This window comes from Sminthopsis crassicaudata, chromosome 4 (assembly GCF_048593235.1).
Source record: "Sminthopsis crassicaudata isolate SCR6 chromosome 4, ASM4859323v1, whole genome shotgun sequence".
NCBI classification, from domain to species: Eukaryota; Metazoa; Chordata; class Mammalia; order Dasyuromorphia; family Dasyuridae; genus Sminthopsis; species Sminthopsis crassicaudata.
Window position 1 is genome coordinate 293,944,122 of NC_133620.1, and position 27,582 is coordinate 293,971,703.

Genomic DNA, 27,582 nt, shown 5'->3' on the forward strand with positions numbered 1-27,582 from the left:
ATCCCTCTACTTTTGTCCGCCTGCATTTTTTATTTCCTTTACAGGCTAATTGTACACTATTTCAAAGTCTGATTCTTTTTGTACAGCAAAATAATTGTATGGGTATGTATATGTATATATATTGTATTTAATTTATACTGTAACATATTTAACATGTATTGGTCATCCTGCCATCTGGGGAGGAGGGGAAAAATTGGAATAAAAGGCTTGACAATTGTCAGTGCTGTAAAATTACCTGTGCATATATCTGGTAAGTAAAAAGCCATAATTTAAATAAAAAAAAAAAAAGAAAGAAATGTAGCTCTTGGGAGTGATGAGGCACAGTCTTGGAGAGCATGTGTAAAAGAAAGGGAGCTGGGCCTGATTATTTTTATTCCACTAAGCTTTCATTCAAGGACGTCTGGTTTGTCATCCAAAAGCCTGGGCTACTATCTTTCACTTGGACTGAAAAAATGACCATTTCTTAGTTTCATGAGAGAAGAAAGTCACTGTTAGCCGCCATTACTAAACTTTCCATCAATCACGTTCATCCCAATCCGGTGACGTCATTTACCCTTTTCTGTTCTTAGTTCTGTATTCCCCAACTCCACTTCTAACAGTTTTCCCTATAAATTTACCTATTTGCTCCTTGATCTGTTGCTATCTTCTTCTTGCCGGAAGTGTGATGGGTTTAACATCCGGAGACCTGGAGGCATTTTTCTGCAGGCCATGCTTATTTAAGGGTTTAAAAATAGCATTTAAGCATAGAAATGAAAGAGTGATCATAAATGTTAGTTCAAACAAATAAATGTTTAATCTTAAATTAAAACATAACCCACAGATTCCACGTTAAGAACTTCTGAAATAACGGAAATACTGCTTGGCCACAAAGTTTTTCAACAAATCTAATGGCAAGTTCAGGTTTCCTTGTCTCCCATATGGCCAAAGAGAGAGTACCATAGAGGTATGGAGTCCTCCAACTCGTCCTAGAGAGGGGCAAGCCTGTCTGCCTTGCGCCTCGGAGAGGGAATCTCTTCTTCCAAACTTCCGGTTCTGGGAGCTCGGCATTGTTCCGTTCTCTAGGATTCTGGAGGGTCTTTTCGGAGCTGGTGAGTGGTTAGGGTTCTGGGAAGCGGGGAGCTGCGTTCCTGCGGACCTCCAACCTGGCTGGGGGCAGGTGTGAGGAGGAGGCCTTCTTCTTCGTCCCTTGTCGTGAAAGCAGAGAGCGGGGAGGGGGAGGGGGCAGAGCAGAGGGTGCTGAGGTTCTGGAAATGGGGAAACTGAGGACCACACAGAGTAAGTGAATGTAGGCGAGGTCTCACGTTCCTAATGGCCGAGCAAGGCCACTTGTCCCTGGGCCTGACACGTGTGGGTGATCCCGAGGTAGGTAATAACGAACCACCCGGCATCTGGATGATATATAAAACCTTCCCTTTAGAAAATTCGTCTTGGAGGGGCAGCTAGGTGGCGCAGTGGATAGAGCACCAGCCCTGAATTCAGGAGGACCCGAGTTCAAATCTGGTCTCAGACACTTAACACGTCCTAGCTGTGTGACCCTGGGCAAATCACTTAACCCCAGCCTCAGAAAAAAAAAAAAAAAAAGAAAAGAAAGTTCGTTTCTGTAGTTGGAGTGGGGAAAGGGGAAAGGCAGGGAAGACCGCTGGGAAGTGAGCTCAGTCCGCAGTTATTTGTTAGACACTATACGGGCAGAAGCCAAGCTCTGGGGATACAAAGGTTACAGGCTTACAGCCGTAACTAGACATATACAAGATACACGCACTGGAGTTGGAAGTTAATCTCTAATCTCTCTCTCACTCTTCTTTAATAGTGTTTTATTTTCCCACAACATTTAAAGATAGTTTTCAGCATTCATTTTTGTAAAACTTTGTGTTCTAAATTTTTCTCCCTCCTCTCTTACCTCTTCCTATCACAGCAAACAACCTGATGTAGATTAAATATGTGCAATCCTCTTAAACATTTTCATATTTGCCATTGTGCAAGAAAAATCAGACCAAAGGGGGGGCCTGGGGGGAAGAACACAAGAAAGAAAACAAACAAAATTCACATTCAGTCTCCATAGTTCTCTTTCTGTGCGTGTTTGGCATTTTGGGATGGAGTTAATTTGAATCATTGCATTGTTGAGAAGAGCTGAGCCTGTCACATTTGATCATCGCATAATCTTAATGTAATTTTGTACAATGTATTTCTGCTTCTGCACACTCCACTCAGCATCAATTCATGTAGGTCTTTCCAGGCTTTTCTGAAATTAGCCAGTTCATAATTTCTTACAGGAAAATAGTATTCCCCGTGGCAGCTTTTTTTTTTTTTTTTTAACATATGGGTCTTTTCCCCCTTTTTATTATCTCTTTGATATACAGATCCACTTAGTGAGACTTCTGAATCAAAGGATCAAAGGATATGCCCAGTTTTGTAGTCTTTTGAATATAAATTCTCTAGAATGGTTGGATCATTTCACAACTCTACTAACAGTGTATTTAGTGTTCCAGTTTTCCCACATCCCTTCCAACATTTATAATTAATTTTTCCTGTGATACCTCACAGTTGTCTTAATTTGCATTTCTCTAATCAATAATGATCTAGAGCATTTTTTCATATGACTAGAAATGACTTAATTTGGATAGAATTGTCATTTTTATTATATTAGCTCAGTTTGCCCATGAGGACTTGATATTTTTCCAATTGGATTTAATTTTATTTCTGTGAAAAGTGTAATTGGATTCATATGATTTCTGGCTTTGTCTTGGCAGGTAGATTCCAAAATATTTAATATTGTCTAATTATTTTAAATTGAATTTTTCTTTCTCTTGCTTCTGAGTTTTGTGGGTAACATATAGAACATATAGAAATATATAGAAATGCCAGTGATTTATGTGGGTTTGTTTTCTATCCTGCAACTTGCTAAAGTTGCTAATAGTTTTTAGAAGTTTCTTAGTTGATTCTCCAGCATTCTAAATATGCTATCAGCAGCAGCAAAGGATGATAGTTTTATTTCCTTATTATGTACTCTAATTCCTTCAATTTCTTTTTTCTTTTCTTATTACTAATGCTAACATTTCTAGTACAATGTTAAATAATAATGTTGATAGGCATTCTTGTTTCACCCTGATATTATTGGAATGCTTTTAGTTCATATATAATGCTTGCTGATGATTTTAGATATATGCTATGTATCATTTTAAGGAAAGCTCCCATTTATTCCTATGTTCTCTAATGTTTTTATTAGGAATGGATGTTGTGTTTCATCATTATGCTTTTTCTGCATTGAGGTAATCATATGATTTCTGTTACTTTTGTTATTGATAATGGTCAGTTATACTGATAACTTTCCTGGTATTGAAGCAACCTTATATTCCCGGTATAAATCCCATTTGGTATATTATCCTGGTGATAAGTTGTTGTAATCTTTATACTAATAATCTGTTAATATTTTTGCAACATGACAGGAAAAGATAATCATGAATGTTGGAGGGATTGTGGGAAAACTGGGATACTGACTTTTTTGGTGGAACTGAACGGATCCAACCATTTTGGAGAGCAATTTGGAACTATGTCCAAAGAGCTATCAAACTGTGCATATCCTTTGACCCAGCAGTGTTTGATCCCAAAGAGATCTTAAAGGAGAGAAAGGGACCTGTATGTGCAAAAATGTTTGTGTAGCCCTCTTTGTAGTGGCCAGAAACTGGAACCATCCCATTAATTGGAGAATGGCTGAATAATTTACGGTATATGAATGTTATGGAATGTTATTGTTCTATAAGAAACGACCAGCAGGATGATTTCAGAGAGGTGTAGAGAAACTTACATGAACTGATGCTCAGTGAAATGAGCAGAACCAGATCATTATACATGGTAACAAGAAGACTATATGATGATCAGTTCTGATGGACATGGCTCTCTTCAACAATGAGATGATTCAGACCGATTCCATTTGTCCATTTGATGAAGAGACCATCTACAGAGAGGACTGTGGGAACTGAGTGTGGATAACATAGCATTCTCACTCTTTCTGTTGTTGTTTGTTTACATTTTGTTTTCTTTCCCGTTTTTTTTTTTTCTTTCCTTCTTGATCTGATTTTTCTTGCTCAGCGAGATAACTGTATAAATATGTATACATATATTGGATTTAACCTATATTTTAACATGTTTAACATGTATTGGACTACCTGCCATCTAGGAGAGGGGATGGGAGGAAGAAGGGGATAATTTGAAACAAAAAGCTTTGCAAGGGTCAATGTTGAAAAATTACCTATGCATGTTTTGTAAATTAAAAGCTTTAATTTTTTTTTTTTTTTTTTTTTGCATCACATGGAGGAAGAGAGAAAGGGGAGGTTTTGCAAAGGTGAATATTGAAAACTCTTTACATGTATTGAGGAAAATAAAATAATATTTAAAAATTAGAAAAAAAGATTTTTGCGTCAGTATTCATTAGGAAAATTGGTCTATAATTTTCTTTCTCTGTTTTAGTTCTTCCTGATTTAGATATCAGCACTGTATTTTTTTATCATAAAAAGCACTTGGTAGAACCTCTTCTTTAGTTAATTTTTCCAATTAATTAATATAGTATTGGATTTAATTGTTCCTTAAGTGTTTGGTGGAATTCACTTGTAAATCTGTCTGGCCCTGGAAATTTTTTCTGAAGGAGTTCATTGATGCATCATTCAATTTCTTCTAAAATGGGACTATTTGATTTCCTTTTCTGTTAATCTGGGCAATAAGCATTCATCTGTTACATTTAGATTGTCAGATTTATTGGCATACAGTTGGGCAAAATAGCTCCTTATTATTGCTTTAATTTCCACTTCATTGGTGGTAAATTCACCCTTTTCATTTTTAATACCAGTAATTTGGTTTTGTTTTTTCCCTTTTTATAATCAAATTAACCAAAGGTTTATTTGTTTTGTTGAGGGTTTTCCCATAAAATCAATTCTTAGTTTTATTTATTAGTTCAAAATTTTGTTACTTTCATTTTTATTAATCTCTCCTTTGTTTTTCAGAATTTATAATTTGGTATTCAATTGGAGGTTTTTAATTTATTCTTTTTCTAGGTTTTTTAGTTGCATGCTCAATTCATTGATCTCCTTTTCCTTTATATTACTCATGTCAGTATCTGGGGATATAAAATGTCCCCTAAGAACTTCTTTAGCCACGTCCCATAAGTTTTGGTATGTTGTCAAATTATCATACTTTCTTGGATGAAATTATTGTTTCTGTGATTTGTTGCTTGACTCACTCATTCTTTAGGATTAGATTGATTAGTTTATAATTAATTTTTGGTCTATTTATCTATGGCCCTTTATTACACATTTTTATTGTGTTTTGATAAAGCAAATATCACAAATTAATTTTTTATCCCTTTTTAAGTAACTTGTTTAAGTAACACTCTATGAAATTGTCAAGCCAGCTACAAATACTGATTTCAGTGAATTGTCCTGGCACTGTGCCTATGTGGCAGCACAGGGTATTTCTGTAGTCTTTCTTAACCTTGATTTGATTTGTTTTTAAACTTTTAGTTATCTTCAGTTAACTTAGTTAAGGAAAACTTGTGAAAGATCAAAATCTGAACCCCAATAAATTTTCTATCTCCTTAATATCTGACATAAAAATTTTCTATACAACATTTTTACAATAGGTGTTTCTCAAAACTTCTCTATTTATGTTAAGGGCATCACCATTCTTCTATTTATGATTTGTAACCTCTGAGTCCTCCTTGCCTCTGTTGTTATTTTTATGTTATTAGTTTCTCTTCTCCCATAGGTAAACCCTTTACTATCTGTACTTGGACTATGGGAATACCTTCCTATGAAAGTTTTTTCTACTTGTTCTGGTTTTAGCTTTCTCTAAAACATTCTCCTTAAATCTGTCAAAGTAATCTTCTTAAATAAGATCATGCCTCTCCTCCACTTAAAAATTTCCAGGAGATCCTTCTAGCTACTCCTCCCAGTTTGCATTTCTAAACATATTTCACTCACATCACGTACTTTACACACTCTATCTTCAAGCTAAATTGGGCTCCTCATTCTTCACTAAGCTTGGCATTCTGTATTCATTTCTATACCTATAAATAGGTACTCCCAAGCCTGAGATGTGTGCTTTCTTCACTTATACATCTTAGACTCCTTATCCTTTTTTTAATAGTTTCTGCTCAAGGGCTCCCTTCTCTATAAAGCCTTCGATGACCCTCTTTCTTAGAAATGTTTTCTTCTATTGATAGGCTGTCTCTGTCAATAAAACACAAGTTCCTTTATTGTAGAGACTGTTTTTCATTTGTTTTTATATCCCAAACTAGCAGAGCACTTTGCATGTAGGAGTTATTTAATACATTTTGAATTAATTGAACTTGTAGTAACTTCAAAGAGAATAGAAATCAGAATTGTTTTTGAAGTTCAACTAAGATCATTTATAAAATGGGAAGACTAGTGAGGTTGGTGTGAATATATACTAATAAATGTCTTTAGTAATAAGAATTTTTTTTCCTTAAAGAATATCATAAAGAGAAGCTCTTCAGGAATCTCTAGGTGCCTAAAGGACAATTGGAATTTGATAGTAGCAATCCTGTCTGGAGGGAGACCACCTTATAAACCTGTATGATGACTGCAGAATCCAAAGAGACTGCCATCCTTTCTCCCCAGGCTCTACAGGATCAGGATGGGCCTATAATAATCAAGGTAGAAGATGATCCCACTTGGGAGCAGGAATCTAGTCTGCAAAGTAACAGTCACCCCAACCAGGAGATCTGGCGGCAACGCTTCAGACAGCTCTGCTACCAGGAGACACCTGGTCCTCGAGAAGCTCTGACCCGACTGCGGACACTCTGTTGTGAATGGCTGAGACCAGAGATGCACACTAAAGAAGAGATCTTGGAACTGCTGGTGCTTGAGCAGTTCCTGAGTATCCTGCCAGAGGAGCTCCAGATATGGTTGCAGGAACGACATCCTGAAAGTGGTGAGGAGGTAGTGATGCTACTGGAAGATTTGGAGAGAGAACTGGATGAACCAGGACAGCAGGTAGAGAGAATGATTTTGTATTATTGGAGACCAAGGGTGTAAACTTTTAGACTGCAATGAGGAGATATGAGCACAGAGTTTGGGACAGAGTTATTGAGTTGAAAACATTTTAAATTTAAGAAAAATCTATTCATGTTTTTGTCTCTTCTATTTCCCTGATACCTTGTTGACTGAAAGCAGCTGCTTTCTTTTTCTAGTGCCTTTTGTCTCTGAGCATTGTTCCTTGAGATCTTTTTTCAAATTTAGTTTAAAATTTTTCCAAATGGTTTTGCCACCTTATTTGAGAAGCCTTGGGGCAGCTAGGTGGCACAGTGGATAGAGCACCAGCCTTGAATTCAGGAGGACCTGAGTTCAAATTTGGTCTCAGACACTTAACACTTCCTAGCTGTGTGACTCTAGGCAAGTCACTTAACCCCAGCCCCAGGGGAAAAAAAAAAAGAGAGAAGCCTTTCTTAGTCTTCCTATCTATTGGGATACTCCTTCATAAAACCATATTATATGAATTCTAAATGTGCTCACTAATAGATATACATATATGTTCCAAGACAATCCCAATAGACTTTGGATAAAAATTGCCATCTACATCCAGAAAAAGAATTATGGATATTGAATGTAAATCAACACATGCAATGTTCACTTCTTTTTTTCCCCTTTTTTCTGATTTTTTTCTCCTAACATGATTCATAAAACAATGTGAATTAAAAATAATTATTTTTTAAAAAGATATACATATATGCATTTGTAGGTAATGTTTGTATCTCCTTCATTACTTTTATCATTATATCCTCATTGCTTGTTGTAGTGCCTCACATGTTTTAAGTACTTACTACTTATTGATTGATTATGAGTTTAACTTCACCTAATTATTTCCAGGTCTCAGCCCATACCCAAGAACAAGCATTGTTTTGGGAAGGGGTGACACCCCTGTTCCCAGCTCCATTGACATTAAAGAAGTCATCAAGCATTCGGATTCAAGCCATGGAGAGCCAGTTGAAATGTGAATCTGTGGAGCCTCATATTGTCCAAAAGATAGGTGAGAATGAATTCATTTGAGGAGAGGGAAGGGTAGGTTGGTTTAGAGTAGGTAAATAGGTACTTGAGACCTAATATGTGCCCAGCGCTGCGGAGGATACCAAAAAAAAGTGTAAGATGAATCTGTGCTTTCAGGAAAATTTTAATCTAGTTGAAAAAAATAAGATGTCCATGTATCAGACAATTACAGAAGGATTGAATATTAAAATTTCATACTTGAAGACTTTGGAAGTGACCAAGGAAGCTGCTTGTGGAATTCTAGCTCCTAGCAAGGAGTTGGGTAAGATCTGGAGTGAGTTATCGGTCTTATTTTTGCTAGGGAACAAATAGGCTGGAGATACTAGAAGGCAAAGTAGAGATAAAGACAAGTGTGCTTTATAGGTAGCAATGTTGACCATGAGAGAATGTAAGGATTCTTCTTAGTAAAAAGAGGAATGTGTAATATTCTGAAAGTGCCAGTGGTCATTTTAGGCAAGAATAGGGTATGAATATATCACTGACTGATACTGTTTGAGGTTGTCTAAGAGATTTTAAGGGGAGGAGAGATATAAATTGCTTAAAGGAAGTGCATGAAGAAATGTTCAAAGAAAATAGCTATACACTAAGGTACATTCACTTGGTGAATCGTCATGAAAGAAAGACTGATTGGATCTTCTTGCAGTCACAAGTTTCTTTCTATTTATATTCTAAGGACTGCAACATGCATGTTCAAGATTTGTTACTACTTTATAAATTCTGGTACACTAACAAATGATGTTTATTTTCTCTTGGTAGTATTACAAACATAGGCATACAGTTCTATACAGATCTTATACTCTAGACTCTGTTGTGAATTATCCAAACTCACAACAGTTTCTCTGTCTTGTCTTGCAGAGAGTATAAGGAACTTAGAAATCCTAATAAATCTTAAATAGATTTATAAGATTATTCAAGACTGTATCTGGCCTAGTGTCTAGGGTACAGCTGTTTCACCTTTCAACTGACTTTCCCTATCTAGTAGATAGTAGTGCTTGATCTCAACGTGTTTCCCCTTCATACAACTTGGATTCTAGTTTCATCACTTAGTTGAAATTGCCTTCCCCAGTGATTTCTTTAAGTATTAAAATCAATTGACTTTTTCTTTAAATCTAATCTTTTCCAAACTGGTTTTTTTATTTTTCTAGCAGTTATTGTCAAATAGAGAGTTCTTTCCCAAATAGTTTATTGAATTAGGTTATTGGATGCAGACTAAAAGTCTTCTTTATCACACATGTTCTCATTTTTATTTTAAAGCCAGTATCAAATAATTTTTATGAATTTTACTTTTTCTTACACAGCCAAATTGAGCTACTTGGTATTCTCTATATATAACATTCCATTTTCCATCTCTTTGCTTTTGTACAAATTTTTCCTACTGCCAATAATATTCTTTCTCCTCACATATTGGATACCCCCACGTCCCAACCCCTGAAATGTATAGTTTTATCAAGGTATGTAACATGAAGTCTAAAAATTTTTCCCCCTAATGACTACTTTTTTTTTCACTGTTTTTCATGAGATTCTAGACCTTTTATTCCTGTAAATAAATTTTTGTTGTAATTATATCTAACTGTATGAAGTATTCCCATTGTATAGCACTATATCCATGAATTAATTCAAGTAGGTTCATCATTTATTGAATCACATTGGCAAGACACAGCCATGAGCACTTAATATTCCTCCAAGTTATTTAAATTTTTCATTATTTCTTTTTTTTTTCCACTTAATATTTTGCTTTTTTCTAGTTACATGTAAAGATAGTTTTCAACATTTACTTTTGTAAGATTTTGATTTCCATTTTTTTCTCCTCTCTTCCTCCCCTACCCTAAGGCAACAAGGAATCTGATTTAGATTATCCCTGTACAGTCATATTAAATATATTTCCATATTAATCATGTTGTGAAAGAAAAGTCAGAACAAAAAGGAAATCTATGAGACACACACACAAAAAAATTTAAAATAGTATTCTTCAATCTGCATTCAGACTTCATAATTCTTTCTCTGGATATGGATAGCATTTTTTATTTATCATATCTATCAATATCTTAGATCATTGTATTACTGAGAAGAGCAAAATCTTTCAAAGTTGATCATCATGCAGTGTTGCTTGTTACTGTATAGTGTTCTGGTTCTGCTCACTTCACTCATCATCAGTTCATGTAAGTCTTTCCAGGTTTTTCCAAAATCTACCTGCTTATCATTGCTTATAGTAAAATAGTATTCCATTACATTCATATACCATAGTTTGTTCTGCCATTCCCCAATTAAGAGGCATCCCCTCAATTTCCAATTCTTTGTCACCACAAAGAGAACTATTATAAACATTATTGTACATGTGGGTCCTTTCCTCTTTGAGATACAGACTTAATAATGATATTACTGGATCACAGGGTTTGCAGTTTTATGGCCCTTTGGTCATAGTTCCAAGTTATTTTCCATTATTATTTCTTTGAGAAGTATTTTATAATTGTGTCTCTATAAGTCTTCTGTTGCAGACTCTTTAAGTATGTATTGCAGATTGACCCCAAGATATTAAAGAAAAGGGGGGGAATCAAATTACAAAAATAATGGAAAAACAAGTTGAAATGATAACAAAAAGTGAAAAGGATTCTCAGAATCTATTATCCATAATTATATACTAGCAAAATTAAGAATTTAAAATAGAAAAATAGCTTTTTTAAAAATACTCAAATTATGGGAACCCAAGGTTTTTCAAAGGTCAATGTTGAAAAACTATCCTTGCATATGTTTTGTAAATAAAAAACTTCAACAATAAAAATAAATAAATATCGAATTAACAGAACAAAAACTAGAAATCTTAATTCACTTTCAGGGAAAAAAAATAATTCAGATTATCTGTATAGGAACTTAACTACCCAAGAAAAAACTTTCTCATCCAGACTGATTTTTTAAAGTGAATTCTAATTCAAATATTTTTAAAATAATTAATAACTTTGTTCTTAAAATTGCAAAATAAATCATACTACACTTTTCTTTGACTATAAAAATCAGAGGGATATGTTAGGTGATGCAAAATTATCTTCCATTTCTTATCTTTGGTTCTTTTATGAGAAAGATATATTCCTGATACCTAAACCAAGGATAGGATAAAACAAAGATAAATAATATCACTAACAAATATCAATTTAATATTTGAAATAAAATCCTAGCTGACAGATTATAGTAACATATAAAAAATACTCCCTAAAATTAAATTGTATATATCTTCAGGATGATCAACTAGGTGGTACAGCAGATAAGAGTACTACTCTTAGAGTCCAGAAGAGTCATCTTCCTGAGTTCAAATCTAGTCTCAATTACTAGCTATGTGACCCTGGGCAAATCACTTAATCTTGCTTGCCTTGATTTCCTTATTTGTAAAATGATTTGGAGAAGGAACTACCTTTTGCCATGAAAACCCCAAATGAGAATTAATTAAATTAACAACAAACTGAATCTTCAGGACACAACTGTGGTTTAATATCAGAAAGATACATTTATATCAATGAACACATTTAATATATTAAAAATAAAATAGAGCTGTTCATGTTTTTTAATGTCTCAAGTTCCTAATAAAATTAAAATAAAAAAACAGAATACTTCAAACTTATATTAAGAGTGTGACAGTTATTTATGTTAACAAATCTTACAAAACATAGACATAGAAGGGCCATTTGAAAATACATGCCAAAACTTTGAATATACTCCCAAACCCCATTCTGTTCTCTCTTAATTTTCTCTCTTCTCCCCTCTTCCCTTCCCCCTTTTCTCTCTTTCCTTCTCCTCTCCTTTTTCTCTCTCTTCCTCTTCCCATTTTTCTCTCTCAATCTTTCCTTCTCCCTTTCCCTGCCTCCCTTCTTCCTTTTCTCTCCTTTTCTCTCCTTTCTCTCCATGATTCAATTTATCATCTCTATACAAATGAATATCACATATATGTATCCTTCCCTAGCCTTTCACCTTAGCCACAGCCCTGAAACACATTAGTATTGCACAGTTCAAAATAGATGACACAGACACCTCAAACTCAAATAAAACTTCATTATCCCTCCAACAAAGCATCTGTCTTTCTAACTTCTCCATTTTTGTCAAGACCACCACTATCTTTTTGCTTGCTAAGAAGTCATTTCAATAGAATGTAAATTACTTAAAGGCAGGAATAGTTTCATTTTTTTATCTTTGTGTACTCAACACCCTCACAGTGTCTACAGTAGTAAACACTTAACATGTACTTATTAATTGAGTGGTCCTCAGCTCTTGTGTCTCTTCATATTAAATTATATGCCAATTCTTTTTGATTTAAATTTCTCGCCTCTCTACCATTTTCTTCATTTAGACAGTCATCACCCTCTTTCAAGTCATCATCACCTCTTTCCTGGACTATTTCCAGTTATAATTGGTCTTTCTGCCTCTAATTTATCTTCTTCATAACTACCAAAGTGCTATCCTAAAAAGTATTTCTGACTATCATTTCTCTACTAGGAAGAGATATGAACTCATCTGTTTGGTTTTTAGAGACCTTTTTTAGAGACCTGTCTTCTCCAGCTTATTTCCTAAGATTATAAACACATTACTTTCTCTTTTGCAGCCAAATTTGGTTACTACTTATTTTCTGCATGTGATATTCCATTTTCCTTTTTTTTTTTTTTTAACTTTTGCACAAGTGTTTCCCATTGCCAAGAATATACTCTCCCCTCACCCTCTACCCCCTGAAATCTCTAGTTTCCATCAAGGTTTTGCCTTAAAGACCTTTCTAAATCTTCTTAGCTGATAGTAACCCCCTACTCCCATATAGCTTACTCTATATTGCCTGTATGAGTGAGTATATGTTTCACCAAATACAAGGTTTCTTTTTGTCTCTATGCCTAGAACCTAGCATAGTGCCTGACACTTAATAGATTTAATTGTTTTCTAACTAATTAATTGGACAATAAGATTTTCCTTAGGTATAATTTATAATCATCATTATCATTTTATACTTTACAAAATACAGCATCCTTATGAAATTTTGTTTTGAGCTCAGGAAATAGATTCAGAGAAATTGTGATTTGGTTGAAGTCAGCTTACTCAAGTAGTTGTTAGAACTCAAGTTTTCTGTCTCTTAAGGCAATGCTCTTTCTATCACACCACAGAGAATTTGACAATTTTTATTAAAATTATTACATAAAACTTATTAAGTATATAATAAATTAGCACAGAAATTCTATTTACATAATGCCTAGGTATAATTTAATGCCTTTCCCATTAATCTTTCATTATTATTAAGCCATGCTTAATTTTAACCTAGTTCTGATTTCATGCTTGAATAGAAATAACTTACCTTGAACCATTTCCCTCAAAAAGATTCTTGTTTTTATAATTTTTGAATTTTTAACAACCTTATCAAAAGTAAAAATCCTAAGAGTCTTCCTTCTGTTAAAGACCGTAATTACATTTTTGAGTATTTTACAATTTCTATGGGTATTAACCTGATCATGGTTCTTCAATTAGTATAGTGGGTCACTTGGAGCAGGGATTCTCAAACTACGGCCCGCAGGCCAGATGCTGCCCACTGAGGACATTTATGCAGCCCATGGGGTTATGGCAAATAGGCTGAGGGGCGGAGACAGAGTGTGAGTTTTTGTTTTTACTATAGTCTGGCCCTCCAACAGTCTGAGGAACAGTAAACTAGCCCCTTATTTTAAAAGTTTGAGGACCACTGACTTGGAGCTTAAGAGTTCAAGTTTAATAAAGACATTTCCAACAGCCTACACTACAGAAGCATAAAAGCAGTCAATAAGGAAGTTTATGGAGTCTCAAAAGCTTCCTGCCAAAGTCCTAAAATTCTTTTTATCTTCCTTCCTGACACATAGCTGCCCCAGACCAAACGCTCCAGGTCTGTTTCATTGTTTGTCAGCTTATGTAACCCCAACTTGGTGGTGAGGGAGCAGAGGGTCAATTCAAGCCACTTTCTTTGGCCAGTATCCTGGCCCCTAACAGAATTTTTAATTTGGCTAATGATACTTAGCATTTTTATTTCTTAATTAGCTGATTTCTTTCTCTGTCTCCTAGTGTGGTCTTTCTGAGCCACAATCTCTAAAGAGAGATTCTTGTTATGCAGTAGATTTTTTTCACTGGGTAAATGAGCCTCCATGACTTGTTTCTGTCTCCATCAACCTCCCTAAAAAAGTTTTTTTAACCAGCCAACTATTTCTTCTATGTTTTCTCTAATTTATACTGATTTGGTCCCTTAATAAACATCATAAATATGTCTGCTGTAAGTGCTGCTGTTAACATTTTGTTGCATAATGTCCAGATTGCTTTCCAGAATGGTTGGTCCAATAATATGCCTTTCTTTCTACAACTTTTCCAACATGAACTATTTCCACCTGTCATCTTTGCTGAATCTAAAGAACTACTTTGATTTGCATTCTTCTTATTGATTTCTTATTATTTTTATATGGTCATTAATAGTTTACAAATCTTTTGAGAAGGTTTTTCTCTTTGTTCTCTTACCACTTATCTATTGGGGGAAATTCTTGTTTTTACATTTTTTTTTTGTGTTACTGTCATATTTCTTGGATATCATATTTTATAATCAGCAATATTTAATATTTGATGCAGATATTTCCTTTATCCTAAAGCACCTAGATTGTATACATGGAGTGCTAGACCTGGAGTCAGAAAGATTTGAGTTCAAATTTGACCTCAGATAGTTATTAACTTTGTAACCCTGAGTTTTGTCATAGTTTACTTCAGTTTCCTTAACTGTAAAATGGAGATATTAAGTTACCTCCCAGGGGTTTTTATAAAGATTAAATTAGATATATTGGGGGCAGCTAGGTGGCGCAGTGGATAGAGCACCAGCCTTGAATTCAGGAGGACCTGAGTTCAAATCTGGTCTCCAACACTTAATACTTCCTAGCTGTGTGACCCTGGGCAAGTCACTTAACCCCAGTCTCGGGGGGGGGGGGGGGGGGATTAGATATATTTTAAAAGCACTTAGTACAGTGCCTAGCATATAGTGACAGACTTTGTATAAATTTTTCCCCGCCCTCTCTCCTTTTCCTTTTACTAATTTCATACAGTCAAGAGTGATTTATTATATTTTCTGTGATTCCTTTGCATTCCTTCTTTAGTTAAGAATTCTAACCACAGCAGTTAAAAGGATCTGATCTGATTCTGTTACAGGTTTTTTTTTTAATGGCATGACTGATAATCATTTTAAGTTTGTTTGCTGTAGTATGTGTTGTCAGATATTCGTATAAACCTAATTTCTGACAAATTGCTTTTCATTTTCCCTAGTTTTCTTATTCTATAGGGAGTTTTTCCCCAAGTTATTTGTTTTCAGATTATTTAGTCATCCAGGTTCACTATAACGTACCTTTCTCCTTCCCTAATCACAGGACAATTAAACACAACATAATAAGGTTCCTGTTTCAAGGAATAATTGGCATAATCAGATTATCCTTTCCCCTTCCCCCTCCAGTTTTTTAAGTTATTTGATTTCTAAATACAAGTACAAGTACAACAAGGGAGACAGAACTTACGGCTAAAACCTTATGTCTTCATCCATAGACATACTATGAGCTGAATTCAAATATCTTTCAAATTAAGAGGGCAGAGTCCTTAGTTTTCTTCTCCCAGCATAGGGAATTGACATGTGCCTATTCTATTTATTGTTTCAGATTGTCAGTCCAAGCTTCAGAATGAAGAATCAACACCTAAAAATGAAATATCCAAAGTAGAACCTCCAGCAGTGGTATCAGGAAGATTCATAGGTGATGTTGCTGAGAAAAACAATTGCAAAGACACACATGATCATGAGAATACATTACAAAGACAGTGGGAAAAACCTATAGGAGAGAGAACAAGGAAATACGCTTTCCAAGAGAGTGGGTCAAGAGAAGTCTCAAATTTAATCCATCGTAAACTCTGCCCAGGAGAGAGATGTTATAAATGTGTTGAGTGTGGAAAAAACTTCAGCAATAGCTCAGACTTTAGTAAACATCAGAGAATTCACACTGGGGAGACACCCTATAAATGTAAAGAATGTGAAAAAACTTTCAGAAGCAAAGCCAGCCTTATTCAGCATCATAGGATTCATACTGGAGAGAAACCATACCAATGTAATCAATGTGGAAAAAGCTTTAGTCAGCAAGCAGGTCTTATTTCACATCAGAGACTTCACACTGGAGAGAGACCGTATAAATGTAATGAATGTGGAAAAACCTTCAGTCATAGTTCAAATCTTATTAAACATCAGAGAATTCATTCTAAGGAGAAGCCTTATCATTGTAATAAATGTGAGAAAGCCTTCTGTACTAAGTCAAACCTTTCTCAACACCAGAGAGTACACATGCCAAAGGCAGAAAAACATGGTAGATATGGGGAAAACTCAGAATTTGCTTCTTCCTTATTAAATGTAAAAGCGGGATCAGTGGGGAAAAACTCTACATTATAATAAATATAAGAAAGATATAATTGCTAACTTAAACTTCAGTCACAATAAGTACTACATGAAAGCTAGAAGGATTGAAAATTCCCAGAAACAAAGACTAAGCAGAGAATAGCTATTTTTCTGGTTAATGGCTCTAAGAAGGTCCTCAGATCTGAGCTATAATGAACAAAAGCAGAAAGGTCTTAAACATCCTACCTATTTCCATTTCTCTCCAACATACATATACAATTCCCTTACTTTTATATTTCCTTTAGAAATTAGGATGGGGAATCAGTAAAGAATCACTAAAAACTTAACACAACCCCCAAAACAGATACTAGTAACTAGTGACCTCTGGCTACCACCCAAGGGAATCAATACTTATTTCACTTTAGACTACACCTTTGAGATCCTGACTCTTCCCCTCTTTTCTGCTACATTAACTTTCCTGAATGTCAGTGTAGCAGTTGGTAATGGCACCATTGCCTAGAAAATGCTAGAAGACCTTAGCCAGTAGCTGAAAGTACCTGTTGAGAAGGAGTAAGGTTAATCCTTGAAGAATAAAGTGTAAGATCACTTTTGACCCAAAGAGATTTATTTCTCAGACATAGATATGTTTTGCATATTTTATCACTAGAGCAGAGGAAAATAAAATAAACAGGGAGAGGAGATACAAACATAAAGGCTGCAGTTTCTTCCTCATGCCACTTGAGAACTAGAAAGAGTAGAAAATTATACAGCAAGAAAATGGAGAAGCCACTAGTTGTTCACAGCAGTCATATGATTATATGATTTGGTCATATCCTATAACTATTAAAGTTACAGGATTCTCAATACAGTTAATAATGAATATGGAAGGAAAAAAAAATAACCTATAGTGTTTTAGTGGGCTGAAATCTGGGAACCATGTACTCACTTCAGGATAGATATGACGCTAAGATCCAAGGTGAGATAAAACCAGAATTAGATTAGATTAAAGAGCAATTTTAATAAATAAGGATTAATTTTTTAAAATATAACAAATTGTACCTAACCTGATTTTTTTCCCCTTTAAAGCTTGTTCTGCATATTTCATCTTTAAATACAGTAGTCATAAAAATTTTTGTGTTTAACTGTTTTGTCATGTACTTCAAATATTATTAATATGGATACTCCCTTTACTGATGCATATCTCTTCATTGAAAAGATTGCAACCCCTCAACTTTGTATATGGTCTTCAAGAGTTGCTGTGGCCAGAAAAATATATAACACTGTAGGCATGCAAACATGTAACCTTGCTGATAAGCATTTTGGAACATACTTATGCTCCCCTTGGATGATAGATTGATGTAGGGCCTAAAAGAACTTATACCATGTTAGTATAGGTTTTGAGACTCCCAGAGTCATCCCATGCCATATTAAGGCATTGGAAGAGGATTTCACATGTATACATGTGTGTATGTGTGTTTTGTTTATATTTGTGTGTATTTATATATATTGCTTATGTGTATGCATGTTGTGTGTGTGTGTATATGTGTGTGTGTGTGTTTTATATACATCAACACTTTTTTTTAAATTAGAAAGTTAATAGTTGTAATTGCATTTTCAGTTCACTGCATCAGGGGCACAGCAATGGACAAGAAGAAACAGCTGGGATGTCAGAATGAGGATGACACAAAACATAAGCAGCATAAGCAATAAAAATAAATAAATACCAGAGGGATGGGACAGATGATATGTCTGAAGTTTTTACAAATATATAGCAATCAAGAAATCTGTACAAATTTTCAAAAAAAGGTAGGTGAACAGAAATTAGGAGGTCTAGAGGAACTGGGAGAAAAGGGGAAAGCAAGGCTTTGATACCTTGGATTTGTTCCCACACCTTAATGAGACTGACCAGGAAGATTGTGTTTATAATGATCAAAAACATAACCAGCATATGAGTAAGCATAGCTGAATCCTAGTATTATAGTTTAGATATTGAGTCATTACCACCTTCTGAAACAGAAACTTGGATTACAGATCCAAGATCTCAGTAGAATGAATGAACCTCTTGAAATTTGAATATATAGATTAAACTGGGGAGAGCAAACATTTAACAATACTTTTCTGAGCAGCATTGAAATAGCTTTCCAACAGAATCAGAGGTGTAAGATTGTGGCTTTAAGTAAATCCTTTAGTCTTTCAGAGCCTTGCTTTCTTAAGGATAATGAAGAGAGAATACATGCATCACAAACTTCAGTTTTATTGTGAGGAAAGTACTTCATACATCATAGTGATTACTAACCATTGAATGATTGGGCAGGGAACCAAAGTAATGGGTGGGGAGTTGAAGGATGGTAAGGGTTCAGTGAAATGGATGAGATAACCCAAGAATGATGGACAGATTAAGTAATTAATGGGAAAATGGAATATAACAAATTTGTATTCAAAAAAAGTCCTGGATGCTTCTTCTCTTAGTTAAGTGGAGGCAAGGTCATCTTGTTTAGAATGGTGACTGGAATACAACAAAGGAGAGAGAAACAGTTGGGAGCTAGGGAATGAGAAGAGAGATATGTTATAAAGTCTTTGAGATTAATAGCAGTGTTTGCTTAGTTATATCATAGATGAAACAGGACAGCCCACTTTTGAATGAGACTGTCAAATCAAATCATGGCCTTTTTTCCTGAGTCCTGATCCTGTAAATCCCTCTGCTGCATTTGACAGTGTTGATTAGCTTCTTCTGGATACTCTCTTCTAGGCCAAAATATTTTGTGAGTTTTAGTAAGAGTTATTTTCTAATGGCCCAATGATTAAATTCATTTTTATATAGAAAGAAGGATGTTGCAGCAGACAGGGAGTTTTGATTGATGGAATGGCCAAATATAGGATTTTGACTTTCTGAAGCAAAAGTTTTGTCTGAGAGGAACCCTGTCAGTGGGATAGGTCTCCAGTTCATTCTATTGAGTTTAGTCTGATACATGCTTGATGTCCTTGAACAGGGATAGTAGAATTATTCACTGGCTTTTATTAATAGTTATTAGGCAATCGGGGAACTAAGCAGTATGGTGGATAGATTACAGTGCCTGTTAAGTTAAGAAGACTCGAATTCAAATGTGGCCTCAAACATTAGCTGTGTGATTCTGGACAAGTCACTTTTTGCCTTAGTTTCCTCATCTGTAAAGTGAGCTGGAGAACCATTCCAGTAATTTTGCCAAATAAAACCTTACAAATAATAAACAACAAAGTTGAGTGATTAAAGGGAGAGCTAAATAAGCTTTTAGTCTTTAAAAAATTGGAGAGGAAAGCAAAGGATTGGCCAATGCAGCAACAAAAAAAGTGTTCATGAAGTTAGGGATAGTAGGCTATGCATGATCATTGCCTTAGAGATTTCTCTGGAGAATGTATTAAATCCTGCCAAGGTTAGACCTGTAAGGGAGAAGACTAGGAGTAGGAGTAATAAGTGGGAACTCAAGTTGAGGAATTTTTTCCTATTCCTTCCTTCCCTCTTTGCTATATTACTTTCTAAGGCTTCTTTTCTCTAGAGACAGAGGATTGATGGATTGAGAATAAATAATAGCTAATAAGAGTGTGAGCTAATGGGGACAGTTCAAATTTTTATCAGGTGTAGAACTGCATTGTCTAGAAGAGTTAGAGCTCTTATATTCAAGTGAATCAATGGAAAGTTCTTGATGGAATTGCCCTTTATCCTTTTCTAGGTAGACAAAAAGGAGACTTCTCTGCACTTTGACTCTATCTATAAATAGGAATTTTCAAAAGAAATGGGCTTACAGGACCAGATTTGTGCTTTCTTCCTAGAAATATATAAGGAATCCTAGGACTCTTTATTCCTCTTTACCAGCTTGCTTTAGATGCAATTAGATTCTGCTTTTTGGGGACAGCCTTACCTGAATAGAATCATTGTTTAACTATGGGCATTTCCCAGTTCAAACCACTCACATGCCTGGGCCAGTTAGTTGGTGAAATGTGCTCTTGAGGGTGATGAAAGGTGTCATGATGTCACCGTTCCCATGTTAGATAAGTAAATGATGATGAAACCCTTTCCCATAAGGAAATTTAGATTTGGCTTTTGAAACAGAGTCACCAAGATGATTCATGGTTAACACATGGTATTAGTAAAATTTAATCAGAAGATTTAGAAACAAGGTATTAAAGGTATTTCTATCTTGCCAATATTAGAACATTCTCACCCACTTAGCACAACGAGACCTAATTGTTCACAACTACTTGTTTTTGTACAAATCTGGAGGACTTTTGGAATTAGTGCCACTAGAACAATGATTCCCAACATTTTCTGTTCCTTTCAACAACAGTAAAAAAAAAAAATAAATAAAAATATGAACCTCCAAGGGATTTAATAAATCACTTAGAATATTCTCCTAGATTTATCTAAGTGCTTAAAATAACTAGATAACTTTTGTCCCCAAAAATTTCAAATTAAATTTTATATTACATAATTATAACTACAAAATTTTATTCTACTTATAAGTATATAAATATACATATAAAATAAAATATAAAATAACATCCTAGCTATAAAATAGTTAAAGATATTTTATGTGGAACATTCTATAAGAATTAATTTTAGTAAGTAATTATTAGATACTAATTAATCTAGTAATTCTATAAGAATTACTGTAAAAAGTAATCCATCAAGACCTCATTTCAGATCTTAGGAGTGCTATTAATCTAATAATCTGTTTATCAATGATCCTAAAGTCCCCTGGCCTTGGGAATACTATAATATAGTCCTATAAACGTTGCTGAATGCCAGATAACAATCTGTTGCTCAGAGATAACAGGTTTCTGAGACAAATGGTAAGGTGACTATTCAGTAGAATACTTTAGTATTCTAAGTAGGTAGGGGCAGCTAGGTGGTGCAATGGTTTGAGCACTGGCCCTGAATTCAGAAGGACCAGAGTTCAAATTTGGTCTCAGACACTTAACACTTCCTAGCTGTGTGACCCTGGGCAAGTCACATAACCCCATTACCTCAGCAAAAAAAAAAGAGTTCTAAGTAGGTAGGTAGAAATTAGGGTAGAACTCTATGTCTAAGCCATAAAATTAGCATATCGGTGACATAAAACACCTCATGTCTCTATATTTTTCCTATAAATTTGTCTTCTTGCTCCTGGTTCTTTCCTGAATCCTTTTGGAACTTAGCCTGCTTCAATTGTTGTTATAATTATAATAAACTTTACCCCTTGACTTGGAGATGGGTTCAAGCCTACGGATTCTTTTGAGGTCTGCAACCTCAAACTTTTGAACCTCAATACCCCTGCCTTTGTTTTTTTAACAACATTTATAACCTTCATAAGATAAGAATCTCTTCAGAAATTATTTCTTTTTTACTACTGACACATCAAATTCATTCTTAGCTACACTACTAAAATTGACTTTAATATTGCCAAATTAATTTGAAAATTCAAATATCTCATTTGATTCTTACAACTCTGTTGGATAGATGCCATTATTCCTTTTTTGTAGCTGAGGAGACTAAGGGAACTTTAGGGTATGTGATTTGTACCTTGTAAATGTCTGAAGCTATATTTGAACTGGGGTCTTTCTGATTCCAGGTCCAATACCCTGCACTGTGCCACCTAATTGCCTCTAACAAAGTTACATAGATGATAATGTTAAATCATAAAAAAGTCTTAATACTGAAATGAAAAGCAATCTTAGGCTTGTTTCTGTAGAATATTTGTGGCAATGTGATGTAATGTGCATAATTCTTATACCAATGATAATTTTCATACAATCTGACATGTATGCCATAAGAAAGCAAACATTCATAACATCTTGATCATACAATTACACAGCTTATGAGGTATGATTACAAAGTAATTGGTGAATATGAAATCTATTCAACTGGAATATGTAAAATACAAATGAGGGTACCCTAGGCATCTGAATATCCATTGAAAATCAGTTTGTATTCAAATTCTGAGATGTTTTGAAAACAGTATGATTTGAGAAACTGCAAGATAGTGTGTTTAGAAACAGTCTGATGTATTCCTATATGAATATCAAGTTTGTAGCATACACGATCATGACATTTTGAATTGCTACAAAAACAAACCTGTAGTGCTTTAAACATAACATAAATGGACAATTATTTACTGCTTTAAAGTGCCATTAAAAAAATATGTACTGTGACCTCTTTGGACCATCATCACAAAGCATTAAATGGGAATCATCGCCCTAGAACGAGGGCTGAAATTCCCACCTCACCCCCTGCCACCCCCAACTTGATCTCTTTTAACTGAAGATCTCTGGCTTGGAAAGGAAGAAAAACACATATATAAAGGGCTGCTTGATGTTGGCGGCTAGATTAATGTTATACTAGGGTCCCCTCAACAGATCCATAAAGATACTCCAGTTGCTATTAGGAGGGAAAGACAACTTAGGGAAGAAACATTTTTGCTGAGATGGAAGATGGGAGATCCCCAGTTTGGGGGGATTTGTCTCCTTTGACAAATGTGTAATTGGACATTTTCTTCCAGGATCCCTTGCTATGTGGATTAGGTTACTTTTCTTCCTTAAATGTTTCTATTCGGTTGAGGTTTGGTTGAGACAAAATCTTGAAAATCTGCAAGTTCGTTAAATTATCTTTTTTTCTTTTCCTCAATATTATACTTAAGTTTTACTGGATATATTTTTGGCCACAGGTCAAGACCTTTTGGTGTGTATATATAATATTCCAGAACCTGTGGTCTTTTATTGTAGCTGCTAATAAATTCTGTACAAATCTAATTGTAGCTCTAACATAATAGAATTTTTTTTTTTTAAGTTTGTTTCTTGTAAAATTTTGTGTTTGATCTGGAAGTTTCAAAATTTAGCAATAATGTTCCTATGTGTTTTCCTTGTAGGAACTCTGAGGTGGTGATTGGGAGGTTTTTTTTTTTTTCTATTTCTATTTTCCCCTTATGTTTTATCACTTAAGGATAACTTTCTTTGATTATTTCTTGTTATATTGTATCAAAGCTATTTTTTTTTAAATTAAAGCTTTTTATTTTCCAAAACATATGCTTGGACAATTCAACATTAGCCCTTGCAAAACCCAGTATTCCAATTTTCCACCCCCTCCCCCCCCACCCTCTTCTAGTTGGCAAGTAATCCAGTATATGTTAGACATGGTAGAAATATGTTACATCCAATATATGCATACATGTTTATACAATTATTGTGCTGCACAAGAAAAAAAGAGAAGCAAAATAAAATGCAAGTAAACAACAACAAAAAGAGTGAAAATGCTATGTTGTGAACCACACTCAGTTCCCACAGTCCTCTCTCTGGGTGTAGATGGCTTTTTTCATCACTGAACAATTGGAAGTGGTTTGAATTATCTTATTGTTGAAGAGTGCCATGTCCATCAGGCCTCTCTGAAATCATTCCGCTGAGTATTTCTTACAGAACAGTAATGTTCCATAACATTCATATACAATAACTTATTCACCCATTCCCTAACTGATGGGCATCTATTCACTTTCCAGGTCCTTACCACTACATAAAGAACTGGTACAGACATTTTTGCATATGTAGATCCTTTTTCCTCTTTAAGATCTTTTTGGGATATATAGACGCAGTAGAGACAATGCTGGATCAAAGGGTATGCACAGTTTGATAGGCCTTTTCCAAATTGCTCTCCAGAATGGTTGGATCAGTTCATAATTCCACCAACAATGTATTAGTGCCCAGTTTTCCTACATCCCCTTCAACATTTATCATTATCTGTTCCTGTCATCTTAGCCAATCTGGGAGGTGTGTAGTGGTACCTCAAGAGTTTTCTTAATTTGCCTTTCTTTGATCAAGAATAATTTAAAGTGCCTTTTCATATGAATAGTAAAGATTTTAATTTCTTTGTGTAAAAATTGTTCATATCCTTTGAGCATTTATCAATTGGAGAATGGCTGGTATTTTTATAAATTTGATTCAATTCTCTATATATTTTAGAAATCTCATTTGATTTTCAAAGTCTTTTTTGAGTTCTAAAAATTCTGGGCATATAGCCATTTAACACTACTCTTTGGGGTTAAAAGAGGCTTTTTTTTTTTTTTTACTTCCTACCTTTTCAGAACCTATTCTCATCGAGCATTAGATAAATTGGTTTGTTTTATGTGCATTTCATATATTGTATTGATTGATTTTTTTTCATGATTATTAATTTTTTCAAATTTTTATTTTTGAAAACTGTTTATTCTAATCCTTTGACTTCTCAGGAAATATATTAGTAAATGATGTGTGTATGCCAGATCTTTACCTGAGAAATTTGATGACAAATATTTAATCCCATTTGATTGCTGCCTTAAGTTAGATGAATTACTTTTATTCATGTAGAAAGCTACAATTTCATAAAACAAAAATTATCTTTTTTTAAGTGCTTCTATTCCTTGATAAGAATACATATACCCAAAGATGTTATATAATTTGCTTTCTTGTAATTGTATAATCTTTAACTTTGAGTCCCATTGTTTCTATTTTATTCCATTATTTACTGTTTTAACTTATCCCTGATTATTTTGATAATTACTATTTTATAATATGAAGTGCTACTCTTTCTTCTTCTCTACCTCTTTTCTCTATTTCAATATTTTAAATCTTTTGTTTCTTCCAGAGGAATTTTTTATTATTTTATTGAATTTTATAAATTATCCCCTTTATGCTATAATTTTTATAACATTAAATCATGAAATTAACTCTTATAGCATTGTCATACTATCCTAGTCTTGTCATGTCAGTTATTAGCACTAAATATTCATCCAACTCTTTATTTCCTTGAGGAACATTTTAGAATTGACTGTTTAAATATAGTACTTTGATAGTTTACTCTCCACATATTTTATTCATGTCTTATTAAGAATGAGTTTTCCCTTTCATTATTGCCTTTTGGATTCTGTGATTATTACTTAGAAATGCTTATGATTTTTTGTTAGGATTACTAAGTGAGAACTGAGGTTGTCTGGACAGTGACAAGGTGAGAATTCAGGTTTTCTGGACAATTACAAGGTGAAAACTCAGGTTGACTTGATAGAGGGGGCAAGCTCATTGGCTGGGGTGGTTCTTCCCAGAAGCCCTTGCATTATCCCACGCCCATTCTCTGGGAGAATAAAAGAGAGGACTCTCAGAGATAGAAAAAGACTCTGAAGTGCATCAGGCTTGACGGGGCTCTCTGCAGGAAGGGAAGTCACTTCTAAGGACAAGAGTTAACAGCAACTGCCTGGAGACAACGGTTCACTACAGGAAGAAGAATCTGTCTGAGAGATTTGAGTAGACACAGCAGATCTCTTCCCAGAGAGCGATCCAGCAGCTTCTAGAGACGACAGCTCATTACAATTTTTATAGGTTTATTTTGTGCTACTTTGCTAAAGTTATTGTCTTAATTAATACCTTATTGATTCCTTATGTTGAAGTTCAGAAGGAGACCCCAAAAAGTTGGGGTCATAGATGGGTGTCCCAAGGTGTCTCAAAAGAATTTGCAGGCTTGAACCCATATCCAAGTCAAGGGGCAAAGTTTAATGTAATTTTAACACCAGATGAAACTGGCTAAGTTCCAAAAGAATTTACCAAAGAACCAGCATCAAGAAGATAAATTTATAGGAAAAATATAGATCAGGTGCTTCATGTCCCTGATATGCTAATTTTATGGTTTAGAGGTAGAATTGAGGAGTGGTCTTAAAGGTGGAGTTGAAAAGTGGTTTGGTATTCATCTCATTATCTCAATATTATTACTTTGTTATTACTGACCTACAGTTTGTTATCCTACAGCCTCATGGGCTACTGCCACATTTCCTCTAGAAGCTGTGTCCCATATGGGATATAACTAAAAATGGGTTCTGTGCCATGCACAGATTTATAGAAAATTTAACCTCATGGGTTTAACATTTGAATTTCTGATTAGGACATAGCAAGATGGGACTACCAAGGACCTCCACAGAAGGCTGGACTATGAGGCTAAACTTCTCTACTTGCCTTGGGGAGCAATTCCTTCAATACTTCTCTGCCAACTGCACTTAGTTACTCAGGACCTCATCAATACTAAAAAAAAAAAAAAAAATTTAAAAAGAAAAACAATTAATGAACACCACTAGTGGAAAAGAAAATAAACTTGATTGAGAGGGAAAAAGAAGGAAAAGAAATATAGAACCTGTTAAAAGCCAAGAGAAAAATGAACTAATTAAAAAACTCTAAAAGCAAAGGGTAACAAAGGAGTGTTGGAGCAGAAGATACCCAAGTCAGTTTAGTGGGTTTGACAAAAGAATTCACACACACTAAATTTGTCTCCAAGTTAAGGGGCAAAGATTTATTATAATTTAACACCAATTGAAACAGGCTAAAATTTCAGGGGAATCCAGCAAAGAGATAATTTTATGTGAAATATGTCACTGACAATGCTGATTTTATGGCTTAGAGAAGTATAATTGAGGAGTGGAAGGGGTATTCCCATCATTGGATTCTCTGGTTTACTGACCAACAGACAGCTAGCTGGCTTTGTTTGTGGCACTCCCAAGGTCAGGTAGTTTTAGGATTTCTCTGGGATTGCAACACTCTCACACCTCATCAAGAGGATTAAGGGTAAGAGCAAGAAAGATTGCAGAAACAAGGCCTCCTTTAAAAAAAGATTAAAATAACTGAAGGAACATAATATTATGTTTATACAGAAAAGGGAAGTCAAACTTGGGGAGGAGGAATTTTAGAGACATAGAGGAAAATGTAAAATAAATCTAACTCAACTTTAAATGTGGGTGGATTAAGCAATCCAGTAAAAGATTAAATAAACCGTGAAAGATTAGACAAAATCCTATAATCAGTTGCTTGCAAGAAAGACATTTAGAAAACAAAGATAATCATAAAATAAAACTAAACTTATAGAGAAATTTTATTCTATAAGGTAAATCCAAAAAAAAGAAGAAGTTGCTATCATGGAAAAAAAAAAAAAACCCAAACATTCATTCATTGCAAAAAGTGTTGAGGTTGGGAAGGGCCCCCAACTCCACAGATTGGTGTCATGAGGTATCTCAAAAGAATTTGGAGGCTTAAGCCCATTTCCAAGTCAAGGGACAAAGTTTATTGTAATTTTAATGCCAATTAAAGCAGGCTAAATTCCAAGAGAATTTAGCAAATAAACAGGAGACA

General features: G+C 34.6%; 1 protein-coding gene across 5 annotated transcripts; it reads left to right on the plus strand.

Moving 5' to 3' along the window:
* The first annotated feature begins 1,004 nt into the window (after nucleotides 1-1,004).
* LOC141566679 (zinc finger and SCAN domain-containing protein 12-like) lies at nucleotides 1,005-26,553 on the plus strand. 5 transcript variants are annotated; one of them, XM_074311561.1, is made up of 5 exons: nucleotides 1,005-1,088; nucleotides 6,481-7,004; nucleotides 7,878-8,037; nucleotides 15,719-15,811; nucleotides 18,059-26,553. In XM_074311561.1, exons 2-5 carry the CDS (start codon nucleotides 6,585-6,587, stop codon nucleotides 18,148-18,150), a joined length of 765 nt encoding a protein of 254 aa, XP_074167662.1. In that variant the 5' UTR covers nucleotides 1,005-1,088; nucleotides 6,481-6,584; the 3' UTR covers nucleotides 18,151-26,553. The 5 variants fall into 5 exon arrangements, with proteins under 5 accessions (XP_074167662.1, XP_074167658.1, XP_074167661.1 ...); XM_074311560.1 differs by lacking the exon at nucleotides 18,059-26,553 and adding an exon at nucleotides 4,312-4,339 and having other exon boundaries at nucleotides 1,022-1,088; nucleotides 15,719-17,579; XM_074311558.1 differs by lacking the exon at nucleotides 18,059-26,553 and adding an exon at nucleotides 4,316-4,339 and having other exon boundaries at nucleotides 1,068-1,088; nucleotides 15,719-17,579.
* Nucleotides 26,554-27,582: the final 1,029 nt, after the last annotated feature.